Below are 11,155 nucleotides of genomic sequence, written 5' to 3'. Positions count from 1 at the left end.
AATGGGCTAGCAGAAAATGGGGATTGTTGGAGATGTATTGAAGGTGCCACTCTTGAGCAATGTTCCCTCTAAGCTGAGTTAGTGTGAGATAGCTCAGTTTTTTAGCTTCCAGCTCACACGTTTTTGTCTTAGCTCAGGAAGGATGGCTCCAGAGCAAACCTGCAGTAGACAAATCACTTGCTCACAACTTTAATGCCAGTAGCTCACAAAGTAGAATTTTTGCTCACAAGACTCCACAGCTTAAAGGGAGCATTGCTCTTGAGTGCCCTTCTAAGCTTTCTTGCCCTGTGGAAGGCAACTTAAAAGGCATCTTTTCCTGGGTCCCAAAATGCCCCCCCCGTTCCACAGTGGAAGGGAAAAGGAAGCCTGGGGGCAAGTCACAGCGCTCTCACCCTGGCCACAGCTGGCAGCAGGGGTCTCTCCTCAAAAATAAGGTTTCTGGCATGCCTATTTGTGGGGCGTGGCTTTTAATTATGGCAGTGGCGGCCCAAAATGCAGCTCTGTAGCTACAGGTCTGCAGAATACTAATGCCCTGCATCACTACCCAAAGACCTGTGTTACAAGCTTTCCTAAAAGCTAAAGGGCTCGGAACCGATAGGCCTCTTCTACAATTATGGAGATCTTGTTCCTCCCCCCACCTCCAAAATAAACCTTAAAATAATCAATTATCTTCCACATGCCCCGCCAGGGAATTTTTTTGTGTCGAAATAGCCATGAGGAGAGGGGAGGGGTGCAAATGTTTTGGCATCTGATAAGGAATGAGGGGAGACAACAAGAGCACCATGCTACCGGCCTGATCAAGACTAGATCTTCATGGCATTTTTAAAAATGATTTTAAAATAGCAGAGGGATCCTCATGGAGGCCACAAGGACACTGTCAAGTCACACCTAGTGGGGCCCTAAGAAAACAACTAGATAAGATTCTGGAGAGGTTATTCATTTCCAAATCCAGGTGCACAGGGGTTGTCTAAGTTGACAGGGAGTGCTAACCCTTTCTCCGCATGAGAAAAATAGCGCCTCCCAAATTGTAATTAGCTCCAATGGGGGGAAAATACAGGCAACTATTTTTTTCCTCCTGGAGCTGACAGCAGCTAGAGGGAAGGCTATTACCCTGAGAGAAAAACTGGGTGGAGGGGGTTGGTGCACATGCATGTGACACACATGTGCACTTTCAATGAAAACAAAAGAAACCTAGTGATCCAGTTCCACAACTTCAGTGTCTTGTCTGTTTGTACCTTCACTCCAAGATGCATTACACACTGCCTCCTATGTGTCTCAGTGTGATCAAGATCAACTTAGGATGCTCTCTTAATATCATCACACATGTTCCAAGCTCATACTAGCAGAGGCACACAGGAAGATCTCAGTGACCTGAATGGCCACCCCCATCCCCGTTATTAAACTTGACTTTACCCACAGAAATCTGAAAGTCCAAACATAAGTCAATTTCAGAGTACCTGTAAGGCTAGCTTTCAGGACTTATGGTCAAATGAAGGTTAATACACCAGTCAATCTACTGGTCAATATTATTCACCAACTTACCAAAAGACATCTTATTACTGACAGTGGTCAAATATTCTAGGAAGCCAAGAATGTTGCTATACTTACTTTACTTACTTTATATACTGCCTCTCCCCAAAAGGTACCCAAAGCAGCTTACATCATCCTCCTTTCCCCCATTTCGTCTTCACAACACCCTCTGTGAAGCAGGTTAGGCTGAGAGTTGTGATTGGCCCAAGGTCTCCCAGTGGGCTTCCATGGCAGAATGGGGATTCAAACTTGCATCTCCCAGATCCTAGTTTGACCCTCTCACCACTACGCCACCTTGGCTCTCTTCACTATAGAGATGATAGTGCATTTTATCATTTCTTTATAGTGCCATTTGTTAGCAAAGGCAGAGGTCGGGGCTTGCTCCCTGCCACCATCAACGACAAAGCTTCCCCCCCCCCTCCATATGTGCTCTGTAGCAATTCCACATTAGCTCTCAGGCACACATAGGTAAAAAATGAGCATAACCACAGAATGCAGAGCATTTGCCTAAAGACACGGTAGTTTCCATGAGTGATTAAAATGATCAGCACTCCTGAAATTTATCAACTTTAATTCTGTTTTTCTTTAGAGTATCAGTTTTAAGCAAAATTATCTTAACTTAAGCCACAATATTACTACTTACAGATAATCATTGATTTTTCATTACAATTTAGCAATTTTCTTAGAGTCTGCAATGTCACACCATTACCCATTTAGTTGCCAAAAATCAATAGGAATTACATACTCCTAAATGGGTAGTTATACAGATTGAACGTGTACAAACAAAAAGAAGGTATGCTACTTCACAGTTTTCTTCAAAAAAAAACCCAAAGTGAACGCCCCTGACCTGGACAGCCTAGGCAAGCATGATCTCATCAGATCTTGGAAGCTAAGCAGGGCTGGCTCTGGCAAGTACTTGGAAGGGCAACCTCCAAGAAATACCAGAGGTGAGATGCAGACAGAAGCTAATCAAGCCACCTCTCTGAAAAACATCCAAGCCCCCAGTAGGGGTCACCACAAGTCAACCGTGACTTCCAGGTAAGCACACAAATGCACACACAAAAATATATTTTTTAAAAAAACCAAAGTGAACAGATATATCCACAAACTTTTCACCCTGAAGAATTCTTGTTCCTTTTGATCTTCCATACTGGTGAGTACATATTAATGTTTCCTAGGGCTGCACCATCATTATATGCATTTTAAGGGTAAAGTTGCCAGTCCCCTTAGAATAAACTAACAAAGATAATATCACAGAGGAATAAGATAAGTGCTGCCTTGGAGAGGGAGGATAAAGGAAAAGATGCCATTTTACTCCAATTTACTGTTACTTACCTATGTACAAGAAGTTATCACAGTGACCTTCCATTCCCTTTCTACAGATCTTGATATAACAAAGGTCTGAAAATATTGTATTCAAAGTCTCTTTCTCATTTTCCCTATGGTATGGAGGTCACAAAGCAATTATTATATTATGTATCTGCACTGTCCTCAAGAACTCCTGCTCTTTTTAAAGCAACAAAAGCTTCCATTTTAAAGCAACATTAAGGTTAGAAATGTATGTTCAATTTTGCTACTATATTAAAGTGCTCTGCTTCCAAATGTTTTTCACAAAAAAAATTCTTTACAAAAAGAAAAAAGCTTGCTGAAAACAAAAACGATGAACCCGCAGCCCATACTTTTGAACTGATTTTATGAACCAAGAATGGTGAATTCTACTGAGGCTTCCTGGAAGCATCAGCTTATAGTAAATTAATTTACTATTAACTAAGCAGAACTGATTGATCCACTACAAGAATGATACAGTTCTTAGAACCCTAGACACACATATTGTATATCCATATAAAAGTACCATAGCAGTTTCAGTAACCAAATGTTTCACGCCACTGCAGATAATTTCACACCAATAAAAACTGTATACCCACTGCACTCAGAGGTTGTCCTGAGTCTCCACCTGGTGAAACATCACTCTCCAGAGTCTGCCCAAATCTCAGAGGATTTTTCTCACATTTCTCATTCTGCCACCAGCTGGTCAATTTCAGAAATTCCCACCATGAAGACCAGAACTTCTCGCTTCCATTCCACACTGCCATTTAAAGGTTCCACTTAGCGCCCACATCTCCAGCTACCCAATGACTGGTTACCGCTAGAACAACTTACTGAACTTGAGCACTCCCAGGGAAATAGCAATCTTGCAACCAACAGCCTCCCTTCCTCTGGTGCCCATTTTGGATAGTGTGTTCAGATGGTGGAGGACTACGCGGTAAGGAGATGAACTACTAGCATTTAAAACAGAAAAAGATTTATTGGGGGGGAGTCTCTGCATATACTATGGCCCCGGTCACCCTGGGGGAAATAGGCGCGGCCAAAGTGCAGCTTTTTTGAGCCACACCAAAGGAGAAGCGCGGCGGCGGGATCACACAGATCCCCCCAGCCACTGCGCAGTTCCTTCCCGGCACAATCAGCCACGGACCACAGAGTGAGGCGAGCCCGCTGCGCATGTGTGTGCATGCGCAGTTCAGCAAGACCTCACATGCTGCGGGAGAGACGGGCGCGCCGGCGATCACACATTTGCCCCTGCAGCGGATTTTTCGGTAAGTTAAGTACTGGTGTTTCGTAGGTTTTTTTTCTAATCTGCATCTTTAGCTGGAAGAGACGGATCAGGGACGGGTGCGTGCCGCTTCCCAGATGTTGCGTTGTGATCGCGCCTGCTTGATGCACCCCCGATCCGTCCCTCTTGCGGATCAAAGCCTCCCGTGTGACCGGGGCCTATGCAGAGAAACAGAGCAAGAAAGGAATACAAAGAAAAGAGACAAACACACAGTCTTCTCTCCTTTGCCCTACACATGCCTTAAATGGTCTTGTTCTAAGGCGGGCTCTTTAAACTTCAAAGTTTTCATGGCTTCCCATTACCTTTGAGTCTTACCTGGGCTGCCTGCCCTTTGTCTCCACCATATGGCAATGGCTCCCATCCAAGATGGAACCCAGTATGAGAGCGCCTTCCTGCAAACTATCACCAGTTGGAATCAGCCCAAGTGCGCCCTGTTCCTTCCATGCCAAAGGAATTTAACTTCTCTGTTTGCTTACACCTCTGTGGGTCTAATCTTCCTGTTCTGAGGTCTCCAGGAAGACACAATATAGCCTCCCATATCCAAAATCTCTGTCAACTAAGTCAGATTCCAGCCTAGGCACAAGCTGGCCATTTCATTGTCTTCCTCTCGGAAATCCACTTGTGTTTATAGAGCTTTGATGGCTGGATATTCATCAGAGCAGTTGACAGGATGGGTGATACTTGGGAACAATCAACTTCCCCCTTCCTGCCTATCTTCTGAGGGGGGGGGGGGCTTTTAAAACCTACTGTGCAGGGTTTGCAAGCACCAAACCTTGACATATCGGGATGTGGCTCCAAAGTAAAGGGCACTTCTCCACATCCACTGTTCACATTTAATGCAGTTATATCAGATAAAACACAGCCAAAACAAAACAGAAGGAAACACTTTTCACTCAGGTTCTCAGATGATAAGAAATAAGACACAGCCCTGACCTGGATAGCCCAGGCAAGCCTCATCTTGGAAGCTAAGCAGGGTCAACTGTGGGGACACTTGGGGGGACAGAGGCAGGCTTTATTCAGCCACCTCTCTGAATATCCTCCAGGGCCCCAATAGGGTCAGTCACCAGAGGTCAACATGACTTCCAGGTGCACACACACGCACACAAAAATACCAAGAAAAAGAATAGAAATAAGATACAAACATCCAAAATTTTGAATAGCAACATCTGAACTGCAAGATCTCCAATTTCACTTTTCAGTCTGGGAAAAGAATTCCAACTTTCAGACCATGTCAGCAAAGTTTGAGGTTGAACAAAAAGTAGTCTATAACACACAAATGTTGTTAAATACCAACTAGGAAGTACATCAGTCTATGCTGGAACAGTCAAGGCCAGGCTTTTTTGGTAGAAAAAGCCCATCAGGAACTCATTAGCATATTAGGTCACACCCTTGACAGCACAGTCCATTAGCATATTAGGCCACACCCCCAATGTTACCAGAAGTGTGGTCATCCAGCCACACCCACCTTTTGCCTCTTATTCTGTTTACCTTGTTGTCAAAACCCAGGGCTTTTTTTGTAGCAGGAACTCCTTTGCATGTTAGGCCACACACCCCTAATGTAGCCAATTCTAATGAGTTTCTGCTGTTGGGTGTGGCCTATTATGCTAATGAGTTCCTGCTGGGTGTGGCCAACTCAGGAGCCAGCCGGAACTCTGTTCCTGCCCAAAAATAGCCCTGGTCAAGGGCGTACTTTTGGTCAAACTCTGTTCTAGTAACTATCAGTCTGATAGCTGCAGGGTAGAGACTGTGACATTTTATTGTATGCACACAATATCTACAATTAGTTCTATGCATGCAATAAAATGTCAGAGTTTTTTCCAGCTCTCTGGAGCAATTGCCATGAGGCACCACGCTTTCTCAGGGCAATTAGCATGCACAAGAGACTTCACTAACATTATCATCCAGTACCCTGGATCAGTCCTGCTCACACATCATTAAAGTGTGATGGCCAAATTAATAGCATTCTTTACTGTCTTGAGGCCAGGTGATTAAAGAGACTGAAGTTTTCAGCCTCAAGACAGTCAAGAACATTAATTTTCAAAATATGGTTGCTGAGTTGTTAAAGACATATACACTGTGATACCATCCAACTAAACCAAAGTATTTTAAGTTCCATTCATTTCAATAGGAAAGTTAAACACTTTCAAACCTGTTTGAAAGAGCTTAACTTTAGATAGATAGCTTGTACCAATATTTCATTCAAAATGTTCAATGGATTTAGTAACAGCTGCCAAACATGTTTAAAAGGGTCATGGTCCCTTCCAAATTTGTATACAGAGATTTTTACACACAGCCACCTTACCTAAGTAGAGTGAAGAGTTTTCTTTCTTGACATTGTCATCCAAGTAGGTTGGTCCCAAGGTATAGATGGGTGTGGAGCCCATGCCAATGAGAATTTGGGCACAAATAAATAAAGCTACATAGAGTGAGTGGTCTTTCCCCCCAGAATCCTCGGCACAGGCTGGTGACTCCACTTGGCCTTTGCCTGTTGTATTGCCAGTAATGCACAAGCCATCATTAGAGACAGAAGAGTTCAGTTCCTGGATCTGATATGGTGGAGAGATGAAATGAGGTAAAGAAAACATGGCAGCCCCAAGAGCAATAAAGAATCCGCCTACGGCAAGCCATAGAGGCCTTCGCCCTCGCCCCCCAAAGTAACTGATGAACACCACTACCATCAGGCTGCCAATATCAAAGCAGCTGACCAGCAGCCCAGACTCCGAGCTTTTCAGACTGTACCTCCTCTCAATGGTGGTGATGACACTGCTCAGATAGCCAGACACCATTAGGGACTGAATAAACGTCAGGAAGCACATGCAAACCAAGAAGAACCGGGAGTCTATCAATACTTTGCTGATAAATTTTCTGCCAGGGATCACTAGGAGTGTGGAAGCCGGGGAAACCCCTCGGCTGCTGCTAGCACAGTTATTGCCATCTGTTCTTTCAGTTAAATTTCCAATTCTCGAAAAGCTAGAAGCTGTACAAGACATCGGAGGCCTGGGAACAGCATAGTCGGGGTCAAGGCAACCTTTCTGATCAGGGCACCCCTGAAAACTCTGTAAGAAAGTCTCCTTGGTTGTAAAGAGAGCACTTTGTGTGATGTTAATCCGGAAAGAAGATCCATTCAGGACTGGCAGACTCTTAGACCTTAAACTCTCATCTTGTTTTTCTGGTTTACATCTCTCAAGAGAACAGGGACGCTGGTGCTTTGTTATTCCTGTCAGAAACATACTGAAAGCAAGCCCGATTTGGGCTGAACTACCAGTTCCTAATCAGATACATGGCCATGCTGAAAGCTACCGCCAATGCTGCCTTTCCATCCCAACAGCGTGCCAGCATTCCTTGTGGTTTTCAGAGCTAGTCGCAGCCTCTCTGGAACAAGGAGCCTACAATCCCAAGAGTGTCACATCAGTGCTTCCAAGCACATGTCCAGCAGCTTCTTTGGCAGCTCCATCCCTCTTAGTGCCGCTCAGGGACTTGTCCACTCATCCAAGGGCAGAGTTTATAAACAGACTGCGCTGGGTGCGCTGGGCTTCTCCCCCTTTAGAGAAACATTCCCACGTGGATTAGTCAGCTATGGAGAAGTGCCAGAGCTCATATTGAAGCCCAGGCACTTTGGGGGAGAGTCCTTCACCACCTGCATCACTGGCAGCCCCGCTGCTGACAGGGAGAGAACGTCCTCCAGCCTCTGGTTTAAAGCCTCCTGATGGCAAAGCTACCAATCTGTAATGCAGGGGGGGGGAGAGAGAGATCAAGCAAAGAAGGTCAGCATACTGTTTTTGTCCTGCTCCACCCAGCTGCTGCTGCTGCTGACTGGGGCTAGAAAAGAAGGCTGGCACTCTATTATAAGGCTCTCTGCCTTGAACAATGAAAGCAGAATGCTTGGAACCCACAAGCCTCCCCCCTCCCCCTTCTGTGCATCCCAAGGCAGAAGTAATCTTAATGATCTTAACCCTAACCTGTCAGATGTGGCATTTATTTTAAGACAAAGGAAATAATCATAGCACTTCCAAAAATTTAATTTCTCCTTATAAACAGAAACAAGATATCCAAAGATAAGACCGGGTCTTTCTCAGCCACCATGCTCCCCCCGCCCCGTTTCCAATTTTCCTTTGTACAGACAAGAATGCATAAAAAGAGCACGTGCATAATGCATAAGTCCTATATGCAGACATTACAACTCCTCCCAATACCACAGTAAAAGGTCAACATGCCAACTCTTTTATTTTCACGGTTAATAATAAGTAGGCATAAATATTCATCTACAAATAGCAAGGATATTGCAGACAGTCTGGACCCCATGCAGTTTGCTTCCCTGATAACAAAGAGTAGAGTTTCATGGGAAGCGCCCCCCTCAAAGATAAGAAACAAATAGGAAACAAAGAGTCTCACAACACACATCTTGATGGTCAAACGGCAACTGACAAGACAGCCCCACCGAAGACACAACAGCATTACTTAGGTGCATTTGGTATATACAACCAGCAACAAGCAAATATACATTCATTCATGTTTACACAGGGCAGCCACATTTGGGGCACACAGAGACAACTGCTATCTGCATTCATCCCTGTGTTTAGCCAGAGAAGAATGCCCGTCTGCTTCTCCATATGGAGGAGTAACTAGACTGAGCATTTCTTTGGGAGCATTTGGCTTGGTGAGTGTCTGCCTGTTCTTTGTGCAAACTGATAAAGGCATCACCACACACTGAAGGGGAGAGAGAAAAAAGGCAGGGGGGAATCAGATTAACTAGACAGCTGCCAGTAGCGCGCAGCAGCCTGCATAATAAGTTTCCCATACTCAGCATGAGCAGTGCCTCCCCGAAGAGCTAAAAGCATCTTAGTAGCTGGTTGCTGAAAAGCTTGCACACATCAGCCTGCGTGGACACCTCTGATTCCCAGGCATCTAATGGGTCCAGGAGAATCCCTAAGCATCTTTACCACGAGGTAAGCCCCACCGAATTCGCCGGCAGGAAAGCCTTCTAAGAACTGTAGCTAGAGAGAACATCCAGAGGACTCCTCTCAATTCCGCCTCTCTGCGTGAGTCGCAGTCACCGATCCCCACACAAGAAGCTGTTCGCTTCATGCTGAGCCATGAGAAACGGCCCCCCGCTTCGCTTTTTTGTCGCCTTCAAAGGCGCGGGGGGGACTTGCCTCGTGCCACGCCGATGCCAGAACTTTTAGGCGGGGAAGGCTGGTCTGGAAGTCAAAGGGAACCTGGGCGAGGGCGAGGGCGAGGGGGAGGGAAGGCAGAACCGCACGGGATCCCACTCAGCGGCACCTTCCCGGGCTGATGAAGGCACAGCCTAGTACTCACTTTGCTCGCTGGAAGGAGGGCGGCGGCGGCAGCAGCACCCGTTCTGGCTGGCTGGCTGGCTGGCTCCCCGGCGGAGGTAAACGAGTGACTGATCCCGAGTGTCTGTCTCTCCCCTCGGATTCTGCCTTCCTCACCCGGCCTGACACTCCACACGGGATCCCCGGATCCAGGGGACTGAGCGTGACGCGCAGGCGCACTCCTCTCTCGCTCTCTCCTTTGTGAGGGGAAGCGGCGCTAATCGCACAGCCCAGCGGCTGCTTTGGGTTTCCACCTGCTCCTGTCTTTCCAGCCGCTCTGCAGACAGAAAGGAAGCGGCTGCCGGCTGGGGAGCAGAAGGGGGGGGGGGGGGGTTGCCCGAAGGAATAATAAACTACTCCCAACCGACCAACAGCATTCCATCACACGGCCACCACGGAGCTCCTCGTTCTCACTAAGCCCGGATGCTCCAAGCCGCTCAAGTGGGGTTCCTCCACAGACGATGATGTGATGATAAAAAGTTGGCAAGCCCGTGTGCACGCTTGCCTAGGCATAACCAACCCCCACACGGGTTAGTGAGACTGACTACTGAGTAAACAGGCCTTAGGCGGTTTTGGTAGAAGCACCAGTGGTCAAACGGCAACAGCCCTCTCCAGTCAGGTTAGGGTAGCCCTCGGGTCGCCTCGGAAAACATAATAAAACGTTAGTGGTGCTCGCGGAAGACGGTAAAAAAGCATCAGATGGTAAAAAGCCAGTCTGAACAGATTTGGAAAGCGGTTGGGCCCGGGTAAAGGGAACAACACTGGGTTTTCCGTAAAACGCACCTGAAAAATGAAACGGTCTTCAGCGAGGGGAAGGAGGGGGGGGGGGGAGGAATATCTGGAAAGAACCGGCTCTAGCATAACAAAGACCAGACTGCCAGCCTGTTCACATTGTGGTGATCGGAACTGGCCTGATATCATCGCAAATCCCTCTGCAAAGGCCACTTTTCCAGTGATGCCTTTGGCCCAGTTCCTTAGTCCTCCTACCCTACAGAAGCTACACCTATACGTGTAACTGGGATGCATATTCCTAGCTCCATTTACCTCATTCCTCATTATTGTCTCCCTTATGTTAAATTTTAGAATTTAAGCAGGGACCTGACTTGTACTCTGTATATAAGCAGTGACCTGCCTTCTTGTACTCTGTAAAGTACCATCCACAATTTCAGATGTTATGTTATTGATATGATTGTCACTGAGAAACAAACATATGCATGCTTCTCCTCACAATCAGGCATTTGTGTATGTATTTAAAATTCTAGGAACGCATTCTGGAGACTTGCAGGTAATCTATCTAAAATCAACAGAATAAACCCAGTGAAAATATTAACCTCAAAGGCTATATTACTTGGATTTCAAAACATCTAGGGACAGACCAACTGAACTATATATATCTTTTTTTGTCTCAAAGTGACTTACAAAGTAGAAGCATTATTATTAATTAGCATTTCTATTGTTAGAAGGTGGGATACCCATTGAAACTGCCTCTGATCTTATAGCACTTCCAAAAAGTACTTACATGTTGATTTTGATTAATTCCGCAGCTGATTGGTAGCAACTGAAAATACTAAGATTGCATCCTAAGATTGACTAGGAATGCCCTCTATGTAGCTGAGAAACTATATATGAGAAAAGAGGCGGTATCCTGAACTGCCCCCTACTGTGACATAGTCCTAATGAT

The 11,155-nt window shown here is 45.9% G+C and overlaps 1 protein-coding gene across 1 annotated transcript in view; it reads right to left on the bottom strand.

The window, feature by feature from the left end:
• The window catches only part of SLCO5A1 (solute carrier organic anion transporter family member 5A1), a 78,091-nt gene extending 70,656 nt beyond the window's left edge, over window positions 1-7,435 (bottom strand). Inside the window, exon 1 of the mRNA XM_015409040.1 lies at window positions 6,444-7,435. Coding sequence (XP_015264526.1) covers window positions 6,444-7,371 — 928 coding nt within the window. The 5' untranslated portion in view covers window positions 7,372-7,435. The remainder of the gene's footprint in view (window positions 1-6,443) is intronic.
• Window positions 7,436-11,155: the final 3,720 nt, after the last annotated feature.

The sequence above is a fragment of the Gekko japonicus genome, unplaced genomic scaffold, assembly GCF_001447785.1.
Source record: "Gekko japonicus isolate JY-2015 unplaced genomic scaffold, Gekko_japonicus_V1.1 scaffold88, whole genome shotgun sequence".
NCBI lineage: Eukaryota > Metazoa > Chordata > Lepidosauria > Squamata > Gekkonidae > Gekko > Gekko japonicus.
This window is presented reverse-complemented; position numbering and strand designations above follow the sequence as displayed.